The 25387-nt window shown below is 36.7% G+C and overlaps 2 protein-coding genes across 3 annotated transcripts; one reads left to right on the plus strand and one right to left on the minus strand.

The window, feature by feature from the left end:
* The first annotated feature begins 1427 nt into the window (after positions 1-1427).
* On the plus strand, positions 1428-22353 carry LOC110738210 (flowering time control protein FCA-like). Of its 2 annotated transcripts, none has more exons than XM_021918580.1 (19): positions 1428-2043; positions 5151-5221; positions 6216-6294; positions 10264-10346; positions 10420-10477; positions 11667-11734; positions 15011-15077; positions 15848-15927; positions 16050-16114; positions 16970-17026; positions 17214-17382; positions 18120-18200; positions 18294-18836; positions 19420-19617; positions 19711-19890; positions 19991-20029; positions 21553-21612; positions 21703-21758; positions 21872-22353. In XM_021918580.1, exons 1-19 carry the CDS (start codon positions 1632-1634, stop codon positions 21885-21887), a joined length of 2382 nt encoding a protein of 793 aa, XP_021774272.1. In that variant the 5' UTR covers positions 1428-1631; the 3' UTR covers positions 21888-22353. The 2 variants fall into 2 exon arrangements, with proteins under 2 accessions (XP_021774272.1, XP_021774273.1); XM_021918581.1 differs by having other exon boundaries at positions 1632-2043; positions 21703-21748.
* A 658-nt stretch (positions 22354-23011) lies between these two features.
* Positions 23012-25118, minus strand: LOC110738198 (peroxidase 40). Its single transcript, XM_021918569.1, has 4 exons — positions 24799-25118; positions 24148-24339; positions 23893-24058; positions 23012-23591 (listed from the first exon to the last, which is right to left on the minus strand). Exons 1-4 carry the CDS (start codon positions 25087-25089, stop codon positions 23197-23199), a joined length of 1044 nt encoding a protein of 347 aa, XP_021774261.1. The 5' UTR covers positions 25090-25118; the 3' UTR covers positions 23012-23196.
* Between the last annotated feature and the right edge of the window lie 269 nt (positions 25119-25387).

A 25387-nucleotide genomic window follows, 5' to 3' on the forward strand; every position in this document is an offset into this window, starting at 1 on the left:
ATGTACAAATAAAACAAACAAATAATTGTAAACAAAATATAAACATAGAAAAAATACAACAAAATTGATAAAATTTATAAAAATAAACAACAAAATATAAAAACAATTGAAAAAGATATTACACAAAAAAAAAACAATATTTTAATACAAATATATATAAAAAAAAGGGGGGGGGGCGCCTTGGCTGGACGCGCAGCCGGCGGTGGTGGCGCCAGCTGCAGACGCCGCAACCAGTGGGCTGGCGCCTGGGCTGGACGCCATAGCCACGGCTGCGGCGCTTTGAATAAACGCCACAACCGTGGCTATGGCGTCCAGCCCAGGCGCCAGCCTACTGGTTGCGGCGTCTGCAGCTGGCGCCACCACCGCTGGCTGGGCGTCCGGCCAAGGCGCCCCTCCTCCGTCACGGCGGTTTTCCCTTTTTTTTTTTTTAACAAATTGTACCTTGCCTCCTTGAGACCACCTTCCCTCCGCCGCCGCCGCCAATTCCTTGCCTTGTCGCCTCGACATTGCCGTTGTTTGAATATTTTTTTTTTTTGAGATGTTGAAAGAAGATGAGCGATGAGATTGTGAGTGATGAGAGTGTGAGTGTTTTTTTTAGGTCAAGGGCAATATTGTCAAATCAAGTGGATTTTGTGGGCTTTATGTGGAGATTTGCGGGCGATGTTTAACAAATCCCATATGTTAGGGTCGTGTCGAGTTTAAGGCACGAGGCAGAGCTTGTTAGGTTGACTTAATTTTATTATTAACTTATTATTTAGCTAGGTGATACGGAATATATATGCTAAGCTCTAAAAAAAAAAAATGTAAGAATCAAAGCCAACATACTTACCGTTTTAATAAAACAGTGTTTCAATGAATATACTCATTTTAATATTTTTAGCATTGTTTTTATCTTAATTTCAAAAGTAAAAATATAGTTTAATTCATTTCCACCTTTCTTAAGTGCTAACCATACATTTAAATCTTGTGTAATCAATTTTGGGGTCGAAGTTGGCTAGGAGGTGGTTTCGGGGATCCGGTGGATCATGGGGAGTGTAAAGGGTCGGCCAACCGTGTAGGTGTGTGGTTAGGGGGGTGACCAGCTGGTTTCTAGCGAGGTTAGACCGTTAGGGGTGGAGTTAGGGTTTGACGGTGGAAAATAAATGGCTGAAAATTTTGGATTATTTTTTTAATTGTTTTTAATTTTTTAAAAAATTTGGACCACGGTATATGGCTATTAAAAAAAAAAAACTCTTTCAACCGATTATCGATCATTGTGACCTTGGAGGCAAACTAATAGCATAATACGAATTATGATAATAAACCATTAAAAAATAAATCAGTGAATTATAAAGTGTATTTTTTTCTAAAATAAAGTAAAAATCATGAAATAACGAAAGCAATCTCAAAGGATTAGTACAAGTACTACAATTAGATTATTTTTTTTATTTTTTTGACAAAAAGTACTACAATTAGATCGAACACAAGAAGTACAATTAGTCGGGCACTCTAATCACATCAGGCCATCAATCGCACATATTCACCCTTGGCAACACACACTCTTCCTCTTCCGCACCTCCTCTCTCTATTTCTCCGGCGAACCAACCTTCTTAGGGTTAGGGTTTGGGTTTCGATTCTCCGACCACTCTCCAATGATGGAAAGGCACAGAGGTGACCGTGATCGTGACCGCGACCGCGACCGAGATTATCGTGACCGTGACCGCAATTTCCACCACCAACAACGCCGCCCTTCTCGGTTTTCCGATGGTCCTCCGGTGGACCACAGCCGTAGTCCTGGAAATTACCGCGGCGGCTTCTCTGGTAGCCGCCGCGGGTTCGAAAGCCCTCCTCGGCAATTACCCCCTGTTAGCGATAACGGAGGTTTTCATCATCCTCCCGTTGGTGGGTTTTGGCGTTTGGGCGGGGATGTCGGAGCTCCTGAAGCTGGTTTTGGGAATGAATTACCGGTTCCGCCTCGGCCGATGCCGATGCCGCAACAACCTACTCCTTCTATTGCTGGGCAGAAACGTGGCTTCCCTTTCTCCGGTCGTGGTGCTTCTCCAGGTAAATTATCTTCTCTCTCACAGTTGAATTTAATACTTGTATAATTTAAGCTTTATGTGTTCCAATTGCAATGTCATCTCTGTTATTGTAGAGGATCTGAATGTTGAATTAATTTAGTTTAAAACAACCTATAATTGCCTCTCCCAAGTTAGGAGTTTTTTTTTGTCTTGATTTAATTTAGTTTGGAAGAAATTGGCTACTAGAATGAGTCATGAACCAAGTTAGTAACTGCCCACTCTTCTCGTGTGGAAGGCCTCTAATGGTGGTGCAACATGTATGTGTCAACCTTTTCTCTTAACGTTTAACTATCTTGTGGAACCTGATTTTAATCAATTACTGAGGTTCCTCCCCAATGGGTTTTCCCTATAAAAACACCAAAAAACCTAACCCGAGCTAGTAATTGTTCAATATGAATTTGTGAACACTTTCTCCGAAGGTGTTACAACTTTGAGGAACTTTATTTTCTTAATAAATTAGTTAACTTCACCTACAAGCTCACATCAACACAGTCTTCATCTTTCTCAAATTGAGTTATATCAGGCGATTTATTACTTTTACAGGACTTTACTTCTTTCCTTCAAGAGCAGAGGGCATATGTTCACATCTGCCATATCTAATTTCTCCATCCAAGTGTTGTTTCATGCAAAATGCTCCCCCTGCTTAAAATCTGATAAATTTACTTCTAAGTTCATGTTGTTGAGGCCTGGCCTTAAATTTTTTCCAGTTGGCTTTTTAGGATCCAATGATTCTGCGAAGGCAGTCCTCAAATTCGAGGGATTATTTTAGTCCATTTTTTAAATCGTAAAAAAACACTTGTATAGTTATAAATGATACGAATCCTTACCACAAAGTTAATATTTCATAACATACTCAGTCACTAATTATTCTGACATATTGGTACTGCCTGAAGAAGAGTGGGGGGGGGGGGTTCAGTATAAAATTGCAGAAGAAAAATTAAACAAAGGTTAATAAGAGGGAAAAATGGATGTAAAGAAAAAAAGACAAATAAATAATAGGGGGGGGGGGAGGGATAACAAGATGGATGAAGAAGTCGAAGAAGAGGCAGAAATAAAGAAGAGAGAAGCTTGAAATCGCTGGCTACTTATTTAGTTTTAGTAATCTTGGGTGGTGATTAGGATGAGAGAGAGAGAGAGAGATAGTTTTTGCATTAATGACTTAACACATCTTGGTAAAAAGTGTGCAATTGCACCAACGCTTCTTGCGCACAAAGATTTATATCTCCTAATTCTTCTTGAACATAGCTACCCCCATGCAATGACGCACTTGAGATGTCATATTCCTAGGGGTACTTTGACATGCTTTCAAAGTAAAGGTAAGTTCAAGGAGTCTATATGTCCTAGAAATCTATCGTGTGGGTTCATGAGCCCCACTGGATGGCCTTGCAAGGGTTGTGCTTAAGCCCAGGATATTGGATTCTACTAAGCCAAAGGAGCTTTTGACCTTCTCTATCAAGTGAGCCCTCTACAAGCTTAAGTTGATTATGGCTTATATGGGTTATGCACTTTAGCTTGAGAGCTTCTATATTTTGCAAAGTAAACCTCTTTCACTATTAAACTTACCTTGAGATGAACCACATTCAAGACAAGACCTAGTCAGGCTCTGTATAGATTAGGTATAGTCTTTATAAAAGCTGTGTAGAACTCGGATCATGGTATATGAAATGCCAAGGGAGGAAGGAATACTTATAGAATATAAATAATGAGGTCTAATTATTTTCTCAATAATCACTTAATTACTACCATTGGATTGTTTAGGTGGATCTTGATTCTTCCATTTAATTTTATCAATGAGTAAAGTTTAAAAAATGCTACCATATGTTACATTGCATGGTGAAATTCTATTGACTAAATATCCTTATTTTCCTTGTGTATAACTAGTAAAATGTTTCATAAACTGTAAAATCTACCAAATTCACTTTGAATCTCATTTTGAATAACCGGTGATAAGCATTTTAATTGGTTGATTCTAGGGCTAGCAATCTATGACCCGGCCCGAACCCGAAGTTATTGGGAGAAACCTGAACCCAACCGAACAACCCGAATTCGACCCGGTTTGACCCAAATTTCATATTTCTTAATAATATTAAGTGTTACGCTATTTTTGATAGTTTCTAAGATCAACCCGAAATTGACCCGAAATCTGACCCGAACTCAACCTGCTAACTCGAATTGCCACCCCTAATTGATTCAGGCTCTTGTAACTATAGTCTTTACTCATTTTGCCTAGTATCTTTAGCGAAAAGGGGCTTGTCAATTGTTTGCACGCAGGAATACAAGTGGGCGTCTGATTTTAAGATGAGGCATTCTTGCCTATTGACGATAAAAACTGGGACAAGGGTCAATTGGGGTGTGGTGTGCGTGCTTATCAATTAAATATCAAGAACTGAGTTTGAGGGTCTATAACACTATACAAGTATTAAAGCAAGACGACAATTGGTAGGTAGTTTGAATTTTTTTTTTTTCATTGATTGGTTTGGCTGTAACATAATAATTGTGTATAAGGCCTAGAAAACTTGATTTAAAGGCCTAGGAAACATCTAAATTCTAAACATAGAAAGGGGGTTGAATTGCGACTCTAGGATCTTAATTTGGCAAATTTTATAGTGAAAAATGTAGCTTGAGTGTTCCTCGCTCTGACATTTCTCTTACTATGGACATGATTGTTAGTTCTGTGATCTTGTTACTCATGAAGATGTAGCTTCTCATTGGAGCTTGTTGGTGTAATTTTTGTCTTTATGAGGCGCATTTGATTGTTGACTAAGTGATTTGCTTTCTTTGTTTTTTTTTGTTGTGATTCATGGTCTACAATCTACATACACTTTCTCGTCAAAGATCTTTTTTCATTTCTTATAGTTGACTGATTTTTGACTAATTATCTCATCTTTATTTGATTTTTTTTCCTTGTTTGGTGTGATGTGGAACATGTACATTCCTCTTATTTCTATTTAATTTCAGCTCATGCCTTCTCCCTCTTAACCATCATTTTCCTCTGTGAAAATAAAGGACGAAGAAAAGAATTGGTCGTCATTATATGATATGTATCTTTGTTTCCCTGTTAATTATCTGACTGGTTATTTTCATTTCCAGAGCATTTTGATGGGAAAAATTTTGTTAAGCTTTTTGTGGGCTCTGTACCCAGAACTGTGACAGAAGAAGAGGTAAGCTAGTCTAAATTATTCTATTTCACATGTAATTCCTTCTGATCTTTGGACTCTTGGTAATCAAAGTCAAAGAAAATTGTATTTGGTGTTAATTTTGGTTGTGTGTGTGGATGAGAAACTCTTTGTTGTTAAAGAATATGTGGCCTAATGTGACTGTGTTAACATTTTATTTGCATTTTGTGCGTAGATGTACATATGGGTTGGCAGTAGATTTGATGCTGTTTAAGGCTTAATGCAGTCCATGCTCCTTGTTCCATTTCCATCTATTGTGTAAATGCATATCCTAGGTTATTTGAGCTGGATATGACTCATGCTCTTACTATGTTTTCACTTTTGGTGGAAACAAACTTATGGCAAAAAGTGAATTTGAATTTCACCTAGTTTTGTGGGTTGTGTTGATAGTTTGAATCCTTTAAATGCTGTATCTACAATATCCCCAAACCTATTATGATACTTGGACTGTTTATGCTTGCTTTTCCTCTTTTTAGGGTTGTTTGGGGAGGGGGGGGGGTGCTTGCAGAGGGTTTTCTTGGCACTATCTTGTCTGTACTGGTTGCGTCTCTTTCTTATGTCCAACACCTCTCTCTTATTCCCCCAAACCTCTGTGAGGGTTCTGGTAGTGATCATTAGACTATATTGCGCACAATCTGCAGCTAGAATGACAAGACTACCATCCAGTTTGTATCTTGCCATAGGCAGAGCTTGAGGTGATCTAGATATATATGCAGTCTTACCCCTTACCATTTAAATCTGGTGGAGATAATATAATTTATCTGAATTTTGGAAGGTCTGCGCAATTGTTTTCTAAAACATATTAGCAATTTCTTACAAATAGAAGAATATACTAAGAACAGAAACAATGTAGGTGGGAATCAGCAATTGTAATGTACTATTCAACTTGCGAGTGGATTCAATTGCTTGCCTACTTGCCTTGTTATGGTTCTTTGCACTTTTTGGAAAAATTTCTAATATGTATGATTATTCTTGTCAGATCCGACCATTGTTTGAAGAACAAGGAAAGGTGTTGGAGGTTGCCTTGATAAAAGACAAGAGAACTGGGCAGCAACAAGGTATGTGTTTTGAGTTGTTTTAAATAATTACTGTTTGTACCCCTTTCCCCTTTCAGGTGTGCTTCTGTGATGTGCGGTTGATGGGGAGCAAGTGTAAGCTATGTTTCGTCTCAGTTAGTTTTTGCAACAATTTCGAGCCTGTTGATTTTGGTTGCGACCTTTCTTTTAAGTCTGCAGTGTCAAACAAGAAGATGCAAGGGATGTAGACCTACTTAGATTGACTGTGTAGACCAGTCTTAAAATTGGAGCACCTGCTCTAGTACTAGTGGCTTTAGCAGTGGGGAAGGCATTACCCAGCAAGTCATTTGTAATGGGAATGTCTTCTGCAGATCTATAGCTAATTGTATGTCAGGATGTCTTGTTCTGAAACTCTTGTACACTCAAAAATTTTGGATTATAATTTGAATGGGTGTTTATGACATTTAATCTAAAGGGGCTCCTGTTGGTCAGATTTCTTTTACCATGGTATATAGCAAAAGTTTGGATGCCTTGGATTTCTTTTACCATGTTAGGCTGATAAGTTTGGATTTCCTTTTAGCTGCCTGAATGTTGGATGAGTTGGCTTTGATGTTGGTGACACTTTATGGTGCAATTATGGGATATTTTGATGATTTGCCTCCTGAACCTCTCAGGCCTCTTGCTGTTGGCCTAGTAGTTTTATATGGCAATACTTCTTTCTGTAGGGATTCAATGGATTAAGTTCTTGTTTCCGTATAAAGCTTGGTCACTGGTGTAAGGCATCAGAACATATTTAGTTTCCACACATTATCCTACTGTAGGATTTTGACATTTGGACATGATTGTATTTATTGCTGAAGAAATTGCAGTGAATTCCAAGTCTCTTATGCTAGATACAGACATTTTCCACTCGGTGAATCTGAAAAGTGTAGTCCTGAGCTTTGTGGGCAATTTAGTTTTAATGAGTTCAGTTTAGCTGGATTCACTTAGAATGTTGGCTTTTTAAGATTCGGTAGCTGTCTAGTGGTATACTGCACGTTTCTTCATAATGCGGCAGTGTGTTATCGTGGATACATTTTGATTCATTACTTTTTCAGTTTTTCTTTTGCATTTATTTAACAAGGTTATATTTAGCTTGTATAGTTAGTATTTTTTCTCATGGTAGTTGGTATCGTTTTATATCTGTTTCTGGGTTGGTTCTTTGTTTTAAAGATTAAAGTGCTTGAGGCAACAAGCGTTATCTTCAGGAATTGGTTGGTTCCTCATCTGCCGAAGGTGTAGCATTGTCTAATCACAGATGGCGGGATTTTTTCCTGGTTTTTGACCATTAACCTTCCGGAATATATTTTACCTTAGTTTGGGCTTTATCCCCATCGTACGGCCATATGACAGTTGATTCAATTGAACACACGAAACCAAGCCATTTCGTTATTTCGTAAAGTTAGCTATTTTTCTCTCAGTACTGAATTCTGCGCCTCTGATTATGAATCTAGGTCTCGTGTGGTTGAATTTTGCAGTGATCGGGTTTTTTTTTTTTTTTTTTTTTTTTCCTTTTAATATTGCTGATGCCTGATACCATCTAAGATGTTGCTGAATGTTGTGATGTTCCGTCCTAATTGAATGATTTTAATCTCTGTGCTACTACTATTGATGTCTATTGGTTATCACTAGACACTACTATGTGGGATGGGTGCTTGGATATATAAGTTTAGGTTAAAGATAAGCAATATTTTCCAATGCATCCTTTTAATGTTGCACACTAGTTACAGGTTATGGTAACGTGGATAAAATTTTCCTATATCTCAGCTTCAAATCTATAAAAAAGCTGGCTCAGCTGTGAGCTTCCCGGATTCCAGGTTACGAAATCTGACGGATTCTAGGTCGTTTGAGTTGTTGATTTGGTGAAACTTGTAGCAAGTGACAATTCCTTTCAGCATTTGCCTTGTTTTTTTTAAATACTATGTGTCTGTTATGCTGGCAGCTTTTCCTTAAAATCTTAAAGGTATCATTCTTTAGTTTTTGGTAGTCAAGAATACAGGATGCGTGAAAGCTTTTGGACTTGTGACAGCTTTTTCTATTCAAGGGTTTATTGTATGGTGCCCATATTCTTAGATGGCAACAAGTTTGATATACGTAGTATCTTTTTTTATTCTTGCTCATCCTTAACTTTGTTAGGCTGATAAGCTTTTTGAAGCAAGTGTTGTGCTGCAGTTAGTATCTGCTGGTTCTCAGCGATGTATTATTCTGGGTTCTCAGTATTTTTCATGGAGCAATAATTTTCAAGATTGTAATTGTGCGCAATTTAATATTTCCCATGACCCATATTACCTATTTACTGTGTGATCTTGGGCACTGTTCGTCTCTTTTCATGCAATGAGTTTCACGATTCCAACTGATATCTGCAAACCATGTCTGAGAATGTAGTTGACTATTTGTGACTAGCTGGAATTAATATTGCATCTACCAAAAATGTCTCTAGTTTGGTCGATATTAAGTAAAACTTGTAGCTATTTGAGCTGAGCTGGAGGAATTGTCACTTGAACCAGCTGACACACATCCTTATCTTGCTATGTCGTTATTGTCATATTCAACCAATGGCATTGCAGGGGCTTTTATGTATAAATCTGTAGCATATTATTTCCACTTTTCTTTTGCGTGGTTTATTTTTGTGTGTCTTGGATGTATTGCTATGATCTTATCTTGGGAAAGACAAGTATTTATTGTTAATTTTCTATTTGGTCTTTATGGTTGAGCTCTTGTCACATCGTTTTACATTCTAGGCCTGACTAGCTTGCCTGCCGTGGTTAGGTATAATATTATTAGAATCCTTTTGGGAAGAAATATTTTGTTTATTGGTGTTATATATGTTTGATGCCACAAAGTGCTGAATTTTGGGCTGCAACGGTCGTCGCATGATGTATCTTTGACCTTAATTCTTGAATTTTGATTGAGTTGTAGTGAGGCTTCGTATCAGTAATGTAGCAAAACAAGATGGACCTATTATACATTAATAGTTTAATGCGTTATTCTGGATCAACATAGGCATTGTTAAGGAGCTGTAGTTGGACTGTCATTTATGAATGTTGAGCACCGAACTACCGGTTGCCGTTGCCAGATACCTTAGTAGGGGGGAGTAGTTGATTTTATGGTATCTAATTTTCTATGATATGGAGACCCTTTTAGTTTATCCAATGGTTTATGCCTTGTTAATGAGGTGTGTCAATCCGGAGTATTATCCGGATTGTTAAGCTCGTGTTCCCGAGCCCGGTGTACAAAATTTCAAGTATTTTTTACCCGTATTTGCTGCTATCCTGCTTTCATACTAATTTGGAATAGAGGCTGCGATTTTATGAGGTGCCTTTAGTTTTTTTTTCCCCCTTCGATTCTCTTCCTTGGGGCCACACCGTCTTCATTCACTGACCTATGACAATGGACCCACTTGGTGCTTTTGGAAGTTACATCAGGATATGCAGATTATGTTCTTGAGTCGTCTATGTTGGTTTTCATAGAGAGTTGTTGTAAGACTAATGTTGGTTACTATGTTGGCTAAATGCGACACTTTTTTTCCCATGTATTGCTTTCTTTGTGAACATTCAAGAGCTGTTTTCCCTCTCGGATTATGCAATTCTTGGTGCTTACCCAGGATTATTAGGGCAAGAATATCTTGCTTTTCATTCTTAAAAATGGGAAAGTTATATGAGTTTCCAATGTTCACTTGTGAACCTTTTTAAATGATTCAGCTGTGTGAGTGGTTCATTATGTCATGCGTGGCCGTTTTGGCTCCTCATTTTCAGGACCAGTCTAACTGCACTGACATTTGATGCTTTAATCCAAAAGTCATTTTATGTAGCTCTCACTGCATTTTACTAGAGTTGTATCATCTTATTGCACCATCTGTGCATTATGTGTGTTATTTGTCCCTTTTTATTGTCTCATTGCTTAATATCTCACTGCTAGATGCATAAAGTAGCTCAGTGAATCATTTTATGGGCAAATTCTTGACTTCTGCAGGGTGTTGTTTTATCAAATATGGTACTTCTGAAGAAGCAGACAGGGCAATTAGAGCACTACATAACCAATATACTTTGCCTGGGGTGAGTTATCTTGCCTCTGGAGCCAGTTTGGCATATTGGACTATGCTAACTATACATGGTTTGTCATCTTCAGGGACTTGCTCCTATACAAGTTAGATATGCTGACGGTGAACGTGAACGTCTTGGTAATGGTATGTAATCTTCAGGGTTCTATGTGTTAAGCTTCTGAGATACTGCTCTGGGCTTTCATTTAAAAAATTGTTTTTTCTTCCTTCCCATATTCTTTCACCCTATTAACTAGATTCTTAATATTATTTTTATCTTGGTTCCTGACTATGCTAACTATACATGGCTCCCTGAGTTTGTCCCGTTTGACATTTTCAAACTTTCAATACTTATTTTTTTAGTATTATCTTTAATTGTGTATAATTTATACTCATAAAATGAATATATTGAAACTGAACATTGAAACAAATTTCTCAAGATACCTCATGATTATGTTTAGGTTAAAGTTTCTTTCTCCTTAAATGTGATATGCCAAATTTGACAAACATAAATGAACATGCTAGGAATCAGCCACCTACAAGCAAACTCAGACTACAAACATAAATGAACGTGCTAGGAATCAGCCACCTAACGTGCTAGGAATCAGCCACCTACAAGCAAACTCAGACTACAAACATAAATGAACATGCTAGGAATCAGCCACCTACAAGCAAACTCAGACTACAAACAGCAATTAGAATTGAGAGGGGGGGATAGATTGTATTGTTTGATCAGTGTAATCACTCAATATACCCTTTCATTCGAGAGGAAAGGAGCTCTCCAACTAAGCAAAAGCTTAACAATAATTTTCGCATGCTTATTACAACTGAATTCCCTCCCTTAATTAAACTTAGCCTGCCAACCACTTGCTAATAGATTCTTCTCTCACTATAACAAACTCCTCTTAACAGAATTATAAATGCTAATGATTCCCCCGCCCTTGCATTATTAATTGGTTTTACTGCCTTTGCCATGCTTCTTCCTTGCGTATGTGATCATCACTGGAGGCCTAGGATGCTAGGAGTATCTCTACCAAATCGAAGGGAGTATTTTTGTATGATTTAGCTGCAAATTTATCTCTCTTGAAGTTAATGATTCCCTTTTGTGTTTTAAAATGTCTTTGGGCCAGTGGGGGTGCATCTGTCTCCATTGATCTTTTGCATTCTTTTCTTGTTAAAAAAATTATGTATCTTTTGTATTGCTTGTTTTGGAGATTTTGGAATTTGGTGGTGGGAGATTTTAAATTTTGAAGGGATGACATGAACTAGTTAAATAGGCACCATTCTGCATTATTGCTTGATTGTTTAAAGCTCATTGTGTTGTTTAATTTGTCAGGCACAGTTGAGTACAAGTTGTTTGTGGGTTCACTGAACAAGCTTGCTACAGAGAAGGAAGTGGAGGAGGTATTATTTGGAAATTCTTATCTTTTTTTTGGTATTTGTAGTCCGTAGTCTGTTTCATATGATCCAGCTGATGAGGTTAATAAATATAAAAGTATGTTACCACTTCACCTTATTGCTCAACTTTGCTGAAATTTTTTTGAATGACACGTCATCAGGTCATCTGTTAATATGAAGACCACTATTCTTGTGATTAATGTCTTGTTCATCTTCTAAACCTAATTGGATCTTTTGCTGTCTTTGAGCCGAAATCTGTTTAAATCATCACATCTAATGGCATAAATGTTAATATCTTTTTTTTCCTATAGGCATTAAAATTCTTTCCATCTGAACAATTGAGAGGGGGGGGGGGGGTTCATGAGGTCCTAGACTCTTGTTACTCACCCAGGGTCTACTCTTTGATTTACAAACCATTAGAAACAGTTTTAAAGTGTTCCTTCACCTCTATGTTACCCCCATTCAGCACTACTGCCTCCCTACCTATTCTTCTTGTTAAACAACTGATTCATCTTTCTCTCTTATAACAATACCTTCTCACCAATCTTACAGTTTTATGCTCACCTTCCTTTCCTTGTAAATGATTTTATTGGTATTCTTGTTGTTTATGCTGTGTTCTGCTTCTCTCCATTTACCAAAAGATTGATTTTTTTTTTTTTTTTTGGTTCAATATTTTTAAAAGTTACTCTTGTTCCCTTAAATTTTGGGTCTCCCGTCCCTTTCTATTAGTAGTTTTAGGTGAATAATTGATTGGCAGTGATTACAGTAAGACTGTAAGAATTTTTGCTGGAGTTCAAAAGTTCAGTGTAATACTGCCGGCTTTCGAGCTGTAGTGACTCCTAAGGTAAAATCAAAGGGCATTATGATGGAGAAGCTCTGCAAGCCTTCCGCTAAGTGTTTTAATACCATCTATTCATTTAAAGCACTTGTAATTTTAGATTTTTAGGTACATCTTTTGATCTGATATTATTAATTTATTATTACCTTTAGCTTATCGCTAGGTTTTTAAATCTGCTTATCGCAAGATTTTTAAATCTTTTCTCAAAACGGCTTCTACTTGATAGCTCCCTCTTTCTAGTCTATGGTTGTGCCAATATATGATAAAATAGCTAGTTTCAGAATTTATAGGTTCTTCCCCCAAACCTAGTGAAGAACTGCTGTTACCATTCTTGTCTGGTAAGGGGGATTTGTATTCCTCCTTTACCTCTATCATGACGGCATTTACAGCCTTAGCCATCAAGGTCTTTACATCCATCATAGTTATGTTGTACACTTGTACTTACAGATAGGAACTCAACAACCTGTTAATGGATGATTGTGAAAGATTTCAGTTCACTTGAATAGTTTCTGTGTTGAAATGATTTTTTGCGGTCTAGGTTTGCAGTTTTTTCTACTGCCATCTTACCATTGATTTCCTTGCAAATTATCCTTGGATGGTTGGCAACAGCTTGAACTAGATCTAAGGAATAATGTATTAGAGCTTTTCTTGTGCAAAGACTTGAATTGAGTTCTGATTACTCTCAAATGAACTTGGGTAAACCGATCATCAACTTCATTGTACTTCCACAAAATCTCCTTTTTGGAGTGCCTCAAATGCAACTAAGTAAATCCCAATCACATATGTAAAACTTGTCTCCACGTTCCACAAAACATGCCTACAGGATACAGTGATACCCGATTTTTCAACTTCTGTATGTGCCTGGGAAAAGAGAGAGAGGGGGGGGGGGGGCTTGGGGGTTGGGGATTGTATCTATAGCAATGGGAGGTCACTTGGCCAATAACTGGGGCAAGCTACTCATTTTGTGTCAATTAACTTACCTGTGGAGATACTATTAGATTAATTTTTAATACTGCCGGAAACCTTTTAACTTTCACCTGATAATATTCTAGTACCATCATATAGTACTGCCAAGGCTCGTATGAAAAGAACTTTAAACTTGACAGATCTACCAAAACGTTACAATTTATCATTATAAAATGTTATAATACTTCCCAACACTTGCTAGTATCGTTTAAAAACCTTCATAGTACTGCCAATACACATCGGTCTTGCATTGTTCACTTACCTGGCGAGGTACTACCGGCACACTTTCCAGTACTGCTAGAAACCTTCCTAGGTCTTTCAGAACCATTTTTAGTACCACCAAAAGGTTTTCCAGCAACCTCAAACATTTATAGAGTACTACCAAGGCACTACTCACGTGTGGGACAAACTTTTATATTCAATAGTCCTACCAAACATTATTGAGCACCTCCATACATTTCATTTTACTATCATAAGACTTTCTAGTAACAAAAAAATTCATGGTACTACTGGAACCAAAAATTTCATTGTGCAAAAATATTGTTTTTAACCTTTTGTATTTGTTCCAAGCCACATCATATAACTAATATATAAAGCTAAACTTTTAGCCAGGCCACGAGATAACGACACTAGGTATTCCAACTGTTCGCCAAGTGCCGTGCCACATAGGTGACAATTAATTATAATCATGCCATGTAAGATTTATTTGAATATATTGTTTTTGTAAAATTATGATAAAAAAGTTGGATAAAAAATTAAAGTTATTTTAGAGTTTTATTTTCAATGAAATTTAGATAGATCTAGTAGGGTAAAAAAGTTATTTTAGAGTTTTGTTTTCAATAGAAATTTTAGTTTTAAATTTTATTTTCAATAAAATACCAATATTTCTATACAAATGACGGATCCATAGACGTATAGAAGGAAAAAATAAAATATCAAAGACGCATGTATATAATTGTTTTCTTAAGTTTTTTCACTAGATATTCAGATAAAATTAAAAGAGATCACAGTTTTAGTTGGCCGTACTTTTTGGTTGTACAATTATTAATACCCATAAACGGACAAGTATGATTATCAAGTGATTAATAATCCATGAGTAGAAAATTCGTATAACATATATATTTTAGATAAATTGTTTTATTTTAAACTTCAATAAACAATCCGGGCATCGCACGGGGCACAAAACTAGTGTAGCTTAAATCCTTGGTGGGATTTAGGGACATTTGGAGTCATCAGCTTGAGATAGGTGCCTGGGTGGGGTCTTGTCATGTCTACTAGTAGTTACTCCGTATTAAATATTTTTTGTAATTCTGCTGCTGTTTCATATGTAAACCTTGGTCTTTTTCTGTTATGGTGTTACCTGCTCTTTCATGCCCTAATTTTCAGGCCTTTCTAATTTTGTAAAATTATCTACTTCTGTTGTGCTATAATTCCTTGAATGCTAGCTACATATTTAGTTGCATTTTCCCGTTTAACAGATTTTTGCACCATATGGTCGTATTGAAGATGTATACCTCATGCGTGATGAAAGGAAGCAGAGTAGAGGTTTGTGCTATTTGCTGATTAATTTGATAATTTTTTTTTTCCTCTATTAATAACTATTCTATCTTATGTTTTTTTTTTCCTCTATTAATAACTATTCTATCTTATGTTTACCCTTCTTCCTTCCCTTCACCCCTCCTGAAAATAAAAATTCATTTATACTTTTACTTTTAATGCTTCTTTTTGTACCCCAAGTGAGATTTATGTGAACCTTTCTCAGTCGTTTGATTGATAATTCTTTTATTTATGGAGAGTAACTCTGTTGATCCATCTATTGGCACTATGTCTCAGTGGAACTGATACCCCTGTTGTTAAAGCATTGGTGATTGGAACATAGCTATCTAGCCTTGGGCCGTGGAGGAAAAGGAAAATTTAAATTTTCTCCGTGTCTTGACTTTTTGGTTTGTAATATCTGTCACTGTGTGGTCCAAATGATAATTCTTTTCTGGCCCCGTGTGTGAATTTAAGAATTCTTGTTATGAAGTTCTTCCTCCCACTTTCAATCAGTATTTAGTTATTCACTATTTAGCAGTAGCCAAATTATACACACATGCAAAGGTATGTATAGAGATTGGTTCACTGATTAAGTCATCATTTTTTGTATTTTCCCTATGAAAGGCGTGACACTTATTTTTGGATGGAGAGAGATTCTATTTAACCCCATAGAAGAAACCTTGACAACCTTCTACATACCTAGTGTAGTTTTTGCTTTGTTTGTTTCTTAGTTGTCACCAGTTTTTCTTTGTCACTGATTTATGACTACTTTTGTAAAGGCTGTGGATTTGTCAAGTTTTCCAGTAAGGATTCGGCAATGGCAGCTATCAACACTCTGAATGGAATATTTACAATGAGAGTATGCTTTTATATATTTTATGATTATTTTATTTGTAAAAAATTTTGTTGCTATCTTCTTCCCATTGATAGTATGCATGGGTTGTGATAGTATCTTATTCGACAAACTCAATTTGCTTGTAGGGTTGTGATCAACCTCTGATTGTTCGGTTTGCTGATCCAAAGAGGCCTAGGGCTGGAGAACCAAGGTTTGACTATGCTTATAATTTGTATCTTACATTATGTGTTTCTTCTGGAACTGTTGTGATGATCAACGTCTCTGTTCTTTGTCAATAAACACTAGATGCTGCAATTAACCCCAACTTGTAGAACAATAATATCATTGAACATTTTGGTGTTGTTTATAGTTTCTTTACCTGTAAGTCTTTAACTTGCTCATGTGTCCAGTAATTTTCTTTTGTTTTGGATTGTGGTTTGCTAGCATTTTATCCACCGGGCCTTTTAATATTTGCCTATCTATGTTTTTTGGCTCATCTATGGTGTTATCTGATTCAATGTTAGCTGTTATTCTGTTAAATATTATCTCTGACATTGTGGTGCAACCAGTAAATAAGACCCATAAACAAAACTTATACGCAGACAATGACTCTGGATAATCTTCATCATATGACAAAGTATATCAATGTGATTGCTGTGCTCTTTTTACTGTGGTGTTGTCTGTTGAATATTGTGTCCGGCATTGTGGAGCAACCAGTGAATGAGACCTGTGAATAATGCAGAAAATACCTCTCTAACTTCAATTAGAGTTTGATATTCTTCATCCTTTGAATAATTATACAGAGATTGCTGTACTCTTCTTACCATGGGACTTAATGTCTAACATAGGCTTTTGATTAGTAAAAATTGACTTCTTATAATATTACACTACCTTAATAGAGGAAGTTTCAGGTATAAAATGCTGTGTAAGTGAATTCTTTGGGTTGATGCTAAATATTTGGCTGCTAGCCTGCTACTGATATACCTTAATTGCAAATGAATATATCTTGGTTTCAAAGGGGGTTTTCAAGGTGGTTTATTCAATATATTTCTTTTGCTTTTCTTAGGGCTAATCCTGCTTTTGGAAGTCCAGGTTTCGGTCCTTCCCCACCACAAGGAATCCGGTACAGTACAATTTTTCATAAAATTCTCTTTTGTGGGGGTGGGGAAGCAAGAATTTTTTTGTTATCAATTTCAAAGTTCAGAAAAATGTTAATTTAAAATGGTCTGATGATCTATCTGTTGACAATTTATAAGTTGTTTTGACGATCTGTTTGTTGATGTTTGTTATTTATACATTTATGTTTTCAGGCCAGCCTCAGGTATCAATATTCCTGTTCCTATGGGTGGTCGGGGACCACCAAATGCATGGCAGCCTATGAGCCCGCAAAATCTAGGCCCATCTCCAAGCGTTGGTGTCCATGGGTTTGGCAATCAGTTTCCTCCTAGGTCTGGTGACACAGCAATTTCTGCGACTCCTGTAAGTGGAAAATATCTAATTTTGTTCACTTCTTAAAACATCTGACATCCCTGTGAAGAAGAAACAAAAAAAATTACTCCCTTTGTCCCTTTATTAAGAACCTATTTGGGTTTTTTCACGGGAATTAAGAAAGTTGGTGAAAGTACATAAGTGCATGTGGAGTTAGAGAGAGATAGAAAAAAAGTGGTTGGGAATAGTTGAAGAGAGGGAGAGAGAAAGTGTTGGGAATTGATGTAAAAGTACAAAATAGAGATGACAACTCATCAAAAAGTGGAGAATATTCTCATATAGTACAACCTTAAAATAGTAATAGGTTCTTAATTTTGGGCTCCTCAAAAAGGAATACGGGTTCTTAATAAAAGGACGGAGGGAGTATTTTAAGGCCTGGGATATATGTGAAGTATTATCACGTATATATACTTCTCAGAAAAATAGGTGGACGTGGAGCATCTATCTTCACTGTAGTATGTTGTTAAAGTTGAAATCAGAGAAAATATATGTGGTTGAACTATGCTAGTTAGATAAATCTTTTGATATACTCAGTTACCATCATACCCCTCTTACCCCACTATATCTACACCTCTTTACCTCTCTTACTACATATTTTAGCATGAGGGTTTTGCTACAATGTATTGCCAATCTTTCCCTCTCTCTCTCTTTTTTTTTTTTTTTTTAAATAGCAATAACTCGAGTAGTATGAACTGTGAATTAGTCACTTATTTTGCCCCAAATGCTAGGGTTCTCATTTTGGTCCTGGAGGCAGGCTCACAGAAGCTTCCATTGGAGGAACTGTTCCTGCTGCTTCAACATCTCCACAGGTAAGTCTTTTTTCTATGTAAGTGTGTCCATTGTGTTCCTTTTTTTCTCTACGCTTTCATGTGCTATTAGTAACTTCTAAACGTTGGTTGTAGAATTTCAAGCAATCTTTTTCACAAGTGCCTCCAAGTGGCCAGCAAATATCACCTTTGCAGAAGCCCCTTGAGTCACCTCAGCACATCCCGACTCCCTTACAACTACGTCAAGGTGCAGGAACATATAATCAGGCACCTGTTTCTCAAGCTTCTGTGAGGCCCCATTATCCCCAAGCTGGTGTTCAAGCCCCATACAGCCAACCATATCCATTGCAACAGCTTCATGGTTCAACTGGCAGTATGCCTACTCAGTTTCAAGCGCAGCAGAGTGCCACAACACCTATGACCATACAACCCCGACCTAATGCTGCATCTACAAACACAAATTCACAGCTGCCTACTTCAACACCACAGCAACCGCTTCCTTATCAACAATCTCCATCTCAGATAACACAGATGTTATCACAACAGCGACAGAATCTGCAAGCTAGCTTTCAGTCATCTCAGCTGGCATTCTCTCAACTTCAACAACAGGTTCAAATGATGCAACCATCAATGCATAACCAACCAGTACAGCAGAATTTTCAGGCTTCCAGGCAGCAGGTGGGCAAAAGACAATTCTGCAAGTGCATTTTTCTTATTTGCTTGTTTGTTTTAACAATTTGATACTATGCTATACTAATATGGATTTTTGTATGATTTTCTTAGCTGTATGATAATTTTTTTCCATGAAAGAATTGTAGTTCTAGGGGTTTGTTTCTGGACTTACTTGGTAATATATCATGTTTTCACCTCTCGTCTTTGCAGACAAGTGATATTGTGTGTTTGTGTGTGTGTGTGTTTGTGTGTGTGTGTGTGTGTGTGTGTGTGCTGTGTTGTGTTGTGTGTGTGCATCCGTGCAAGCATACCCAGCTGTATGGATTCATGCACTGACTTTATGGTTTGTAAAGGTTATCTGTTCAGGTATTGTCGTGTTTGGATTCATTTACTGAAATTGTGGTTTGTAAATGTTGACTGTACAGGGATTGTCATGTAGATAAATTTATACTACGGTATTTTAATTGATCTTAATTGCTTATCTTACCATAATCTTTGTCTTGTGAGCTTTATTTTCTGTGCTTGGTTGTCATGCACTGAGTAGTTATTAGTCTTTTCATACTCTAATAAGCAATGCCCTTTTGTTTAGTCACAATGGGCTGGTGCCACACCAACAACAGCTTCCAGTACACCTGCTGTCCCACCACCCTCTGACACACCTTCCACATCTTCTACACCTGTTGCAAGTGCTGCTGCTAGACCAGCTCCAGTTAAATGTAACTGGACAGAGCATACCTCTCCTGATGGGTACAAATATTATTATAACAGTATAACTGGTGAAAGCAGGGTAAGATGGTATTTCTTTCACTTCTTAGATTTGTTGTCTTACTTTTTCTTTCATTTAAGTTAACATGTGAAATTGTACATTCAAAATATGTAGTGGGTGAAACCCGAGGAATTGGCGTTATATGAGCAGCAACAGCAGAAGCCAACTGCTCTACCACCATCTAACCAGCCAAGCCTGCTTCCAAATCAGCAGGCAACTCAGTCACAACCACCGCAGTTTCAGACACAATTTCGCAACACTGAGCAGTTACAGAATCCGCCTTTGTCATCAATGGTTAGTCATCGTCCATGTTTTCTATTATAAATGCTTATTTTACAATTTACTATGCTTTTGCTCACTTTTGTTTGTTGTCTTGTTTTCTTTATGATTATAGTACCAGGCTCCGCGAGGTATGGGCAACGTTATGGCTCAGGTAGGTTGCTTAATTTACTGTTTAAGCATTTCAATTTCGTACTCTCCTTTTTCAGGCTTCTTGTCAATATAAAGGGTGGTATAACTTGGCTTATTCTGGGCACTGTCTGACATATTTGTCCCGATTCTAATCTATGCTACAACCGTTTATTGTATAACTTCAAATCATGCACTTGTTTTCAAAGGCAGCTCATTTATATCTTTTCTTTCTTTTTTCCCCCGCTCCTAGCCTTTATCGGTAAAACCCAAACTATTAATTAAACCAACAATATCAATAGCTATGTTTCGAAATTTCACCTTTGCCTTGTCTGGGTTTTTAATTGCCATCATTGCAGTCTTATTGCCAATTCTTATCTCGACCCTGTTTCCTCGGCATGTCACATCAGTGTCCAAGCCTTATTGCTGACATTTCTGCTTGTGATGCTGATCTTGCCTTGATTCTGGTGCTTCCATTACTGACTACTTTGGTTGTTCTGTATTACTACACTATATGCAGCAGCTTCCCCTATGCCTCAAGTCTTTGCCTTTTGCTTCCAGGCTCTGTCTGCTCCTCGATGATTGGCTTAGAACCATAAGACTCTCTTTACCCAAAATGTACATCTATTTTGTGTAAAGCTTGTACTTATGGCTGTTAGTGATCGGGCTATCTGGGTGATTTGGAGGGTTAAATCTTGATTAGTTTATCTGGTTCTTTTACAAGTCGTCTGTGTTTATAATCTTAACTCTTTAGGAACTTCATATATTGAAAAGATGACAGAGAACATAGCATTATGTTAATTTGAAGAATTGTGATTAGAATTTGCAGTATTAATATGGTAGGGATTAGGGTGTTTGTGGAACTTGGTTTTGTAACCTATTCTGGGTAAAATTTATTTACAGAAGGGTATAGATAAGGAGTGGGTAGCAATAATGGACGTAGAGGGAGGTCATCCTATGCAGTATCACCAGCTTTTGAATCCTCTGAAATGCATGTACTGTATTCTTGTCTAATTAATACTCCTGCTGCTCTTTTAATGTTCTTCCTTCTCAGACTTTTTGTCTCGCGAAAAAAAAAACTCCTTGTAGGAAGAACAAAAATAACAGATGGATTTTTCTTTTTTGTCCGTATAAAGATATAATAGGGCAACATTTTTTTTTTTTTATTTTTTTTTTTGAAAGGAGGGCAACATTTTATTTGGTGTTTTAAGGATTAAGAGTTGATATACTACAACTATTGTTCATTATATCAAATTTTATGTCTTAACAATGTAAGTGCAAGTTTTGTTTTTTGTCAAGGTTATCACTTATTATGACATGTTTCAAAGCACAACCTGTTAAATTTAGGAAGTGTATAATATATTAATATTTTTAGGGTGGCTCAACTTTTCATGTATTTACTTTGTCCCATCTGAGGTCTTATTTTCCTTCTCATTAATTGTTACTGAGATATATAAGGCCTAACATCCGCGATTGTGTATGCAAGTCTGCATGTGTGTGTATATTAAATAATTGTAAGGGGTTGATATACTGTGCTTTATTTTGTAGGAGGCTTCTTATCCACAATTACAGGCACCTGCTAATTTAGCCAATGCTCGCTTCCAACAAGTACTTCCTAGCTCTCTTGTAGTCTCTGCTTTGAATAAAGTTAGTGTCTTTTAGAGTTAGTTTTTCATCTTATGGGTTCATTTATTGCAGGGCCCACAGGCTGCACAGGAATGGAATTGGAAGAGCAACTCTGGTGGTCAGTCAAAGTATTTCATTTTCGCTTGGACATTCAAAATAACTCCCCCCATCACCCCCACCCCCCTCCCCGCTGAGTAAAATAGTGCTGATTTTCTCATCTTGTTTTTTGGCATACCTGTAGGAACCTGAATTCATAATCCAGCTCTGCATCTGAGTGATGGTCTAGTTAAGGATTGGGTCAATGGAATCCATGACGTTTTGGAGCCAATGTATCATCAGTTACAAATACCTGGGCGCTGTGTATGTAATGTAAATGTTGGGTATTTTGCTCTCGTCCTGATAATTTTATCAGCCTAAGTTAGTTTACTGTCTACAGTAGGTCTCCTGATCGCAGCATTGTTATTGCTTCTATTATTGAGGCATTCTAGGTGGAGCTTTAATAGTGTAGTATGTAGTAACTTATTCATCCCCGCTATCATTTTGGTAACTGACTAGAGTCATGAGAGTAGGTGCTCTAATCCCAACTTGGAGTGGGAAGTTGCCAAAGTAATAGCATAGATATGTACCATATATTTATTGATAATCACTCATACCATGGAAAATAAAGAAAAATGATAGTGTTACACCAATCTTTCAATAACATCATCATTATATTATAAACTACTCTCTGTCCCTTTTTATTTTAAACACACCTAGAATTTATAACATTAAAATTTTGAAATGTATTGAAAGTTGACTAACAAGATCTCTTGATATTGTTTGAGGTTTGTAATTTGTGTTGGTGAGTTTTGTGATCAAAGTTTTCAGAAAGTGACCATAAAAGTCAAGGCATAATTAGGAACGGATAGTATATGAATTGTGTCCGGAATTGGGCGGTGTTACTGTGTTGGTAAAGAGTGGCATGGAGCTTATTTACGTGCTACTTTAAAAGTGTATACTACCTTTGGTCCAAATTACTCGCAACTTTGAAATATTTTATATCTTACAAATAATACCCCAAAGTTGCGAGTAATTTGGACCGGAGGTAGTATTTTTACTAAGTTTAAAGTATTCATTTTGATCTTTGCTACAACACACTTTGTCCTGACTTGTGGGTTGTCTGATCACCTTAAGGTTTAGTTTCGTTCAACTTATTTTCGTGAAATTAATTTATTTGAGATAGTCTGAAAATTTTGATCATATAAATTATTCACTTGTCAATTTGTCATGTAGATCAGTCCAATTCAATCTTCCTAACTAAAATGACAAAACTCTACTATTGCTTGATTTGCATCTAACCCAAAACAGAATTTGCACACAATTTAAAGAGCAGTGCACAATGTTTAGGATAGTTTTTATGGATTTCTATTTCAGATGATTTTCAAATCAGAGTTCACCAACTTCTTAGCCATACATAGTACACGATTACATTTAACACATAAATTAGAAAATTCCAAACAGCAACACTTCGCAGTTCACACAATAGTATAAATTAAAATACTCCACCAACTACTTGTTTATGCATCATCAGTTAATAACACGGCAATTACGACGAATTTCACCACTCTCAGTAAGAACTCCTATGCTTCCCATCTTGAGCATTGCAGCAATGAAGTCCTCAAAGAATGCACCTTCATCCTCGGCATATGATCGGACAATCTCACCTGTTTGATCAATATCGCCGCCTACAAGGACTTGATCAGAGGGCAGTAATCCTTCTCCGGATAAAAGGTTAACATAGTATTGATTGTCAAATGTAGCTGGAGTTACTAGGTCTAAGTCAGCTAGAATATTGCTGTTGCTGTTAGATTGTAAGCAAAGCTGCTGCAATGATTGCAAGAAATCAACATTGATGTCCCCTCTGCTGGTTTGAAGCCGAGAATTGAAGGATGAACACCGAGCTTTACCAAGAGTATGAGCACCTTAAAAAAAATGTCATTTTAAAATTTTAGTTCATGACTATACGGCTATACAAGTATACATTGTTTTCCTAACTTTTTCGCTGCAATCTATTATACACTTGGGTGTACTTAGAACAGATGGAAATAAAGTAAAAGTCTAACCATTTGGAATTGAAATGAACATCAATATCGTCTTACATCTGAGTGCATGCAAGAAGTTGCAACTTTTTCGCCATTATTAAATTAAATTTGTGTAAATTAACTTGCAACAAAATAATGTGTGCATAAATAAATTGCAAGCCAAACTTAAAGCATATTTTACCTGAGAGAGCTACCATGTCAGAGAGACTTAAGCCCACATTTTGAAACATTTTTACCAAGGTTTGGGCTGTTGAATTTGGGCCTGGAATGTTGGTATTTGCTGCTGATTTACTAGCACTTAAACTGTCCCTCCTTCCTGTCTGGACCTCCCACCCAGGCCCATTAGACTATAAAAATATTATCAGACAAAGCTCAGTAGCCTTTAAAAAAATATTTAATTTTTATTCATGAAAATAAAACTCAACCAAGAAATTACCATAAGAACGGAATCTCTAGCCGCAACAGCTAAAATATCTGCACAAGAAACAACTTCAGGGCAATTAGACTCCAATTCCAATTTAATGGAATCAATCACTTCAAAGCCTCTTAGAGAATTTAAGTTCGGTGCAGCGGTTTTCTCTCCAACAAAGTTACCAGTGTCATCTAACAATACCGAACCATCACATCCCTACAAATACAAAGAAAAATCAAATTATCTATATACTATTGTAACATTAAAACAAATTTGTATAGGGCTTCATGTTAATCTATGCATTCAACAAAACAGTCCCAATTAACTTTTGAGGTCAAACCTTTGATATAATTACCATTAGTTATATCTTATTCCATTTGAATTATTAAGTAAAATAATATACGTGCAATAATTGCTTTAGGATTAATCTCATCGAGTACAATATTATTTTTTAACGACAATTTTTTTATTATTATAAACCATTTGATTAAGTTCCACCTCTTTGGCAAACAAAGTCATACACTCATACATAAGTTCATTAAAGTCATACTCAGTTTATTAACTCTAAATTAACGGGAATACTTAGTTACATTAAAATTTCTTCTATTGTAACATGTTATTTTGCAACAAGTTTAATAGTAAGAGTTAGACTAGAAAGATAGAGATGATGCTTACATTAACAAAACAGTCATGAAAATGGAGGCGAAGCAAAGAAGCAGCCATTCTAGGATCATTAAGCACAGCTTTTTCGACCCACGAAAATATTATTGATTCAGCATCAGGGCAGCTATCTTGATACGCATCAACTCGCAGTACACCACTTGGAGAAGATCCTGAATAGGCTACATTGCCATCTTCAAGACATGTTTTATTCAAGGCTTTCGGCGGTCTTGCTGCATGAGCAACAACTACTAGTAGTAGTAACTCTAGCACCAAAACATTGAACACGCTCATTTTCGAACACATAATGATTGCTGGCTAAAGTAGCTTAAATCGATGATAGATTAGTATGCAAGTGATGATCTATTTATAGTGATGTAGTGAACGTAAGAAGGTGGAATAGTGGTTAGAATCACTGTGGAAATAGTCAATTAAAAGAAGAGGTGACATTGTAAGTGATTGAGTGAGTATAGAAACAAAGAAAAACCTAACATGTGAATGTTAGCTACTATGCAGTCATCATTTCGAAGCATTTCATCTTCTCAACGTAGGAAGTTATGTATGCATTGTAAGTATATCTTCTCTTTTAACTACTACGACGTAC

The sequence above is a fragment of the Chenopodium quinoa genome, unplaced genomic scaffold (genome assembly GCF_001683475.1).
Source record: "Chenopodium quinoa cultivar QQ74 unplaced genomic scaffold, ASM168347v1, whole genome shotgun sequence".
NCBI lineage: Eukaryota > Viridiplantae > Streptophyta > Magnoliopsida > Caryophyllales > Amaranthaceae > Chenopodium > Chenopodium quinoa.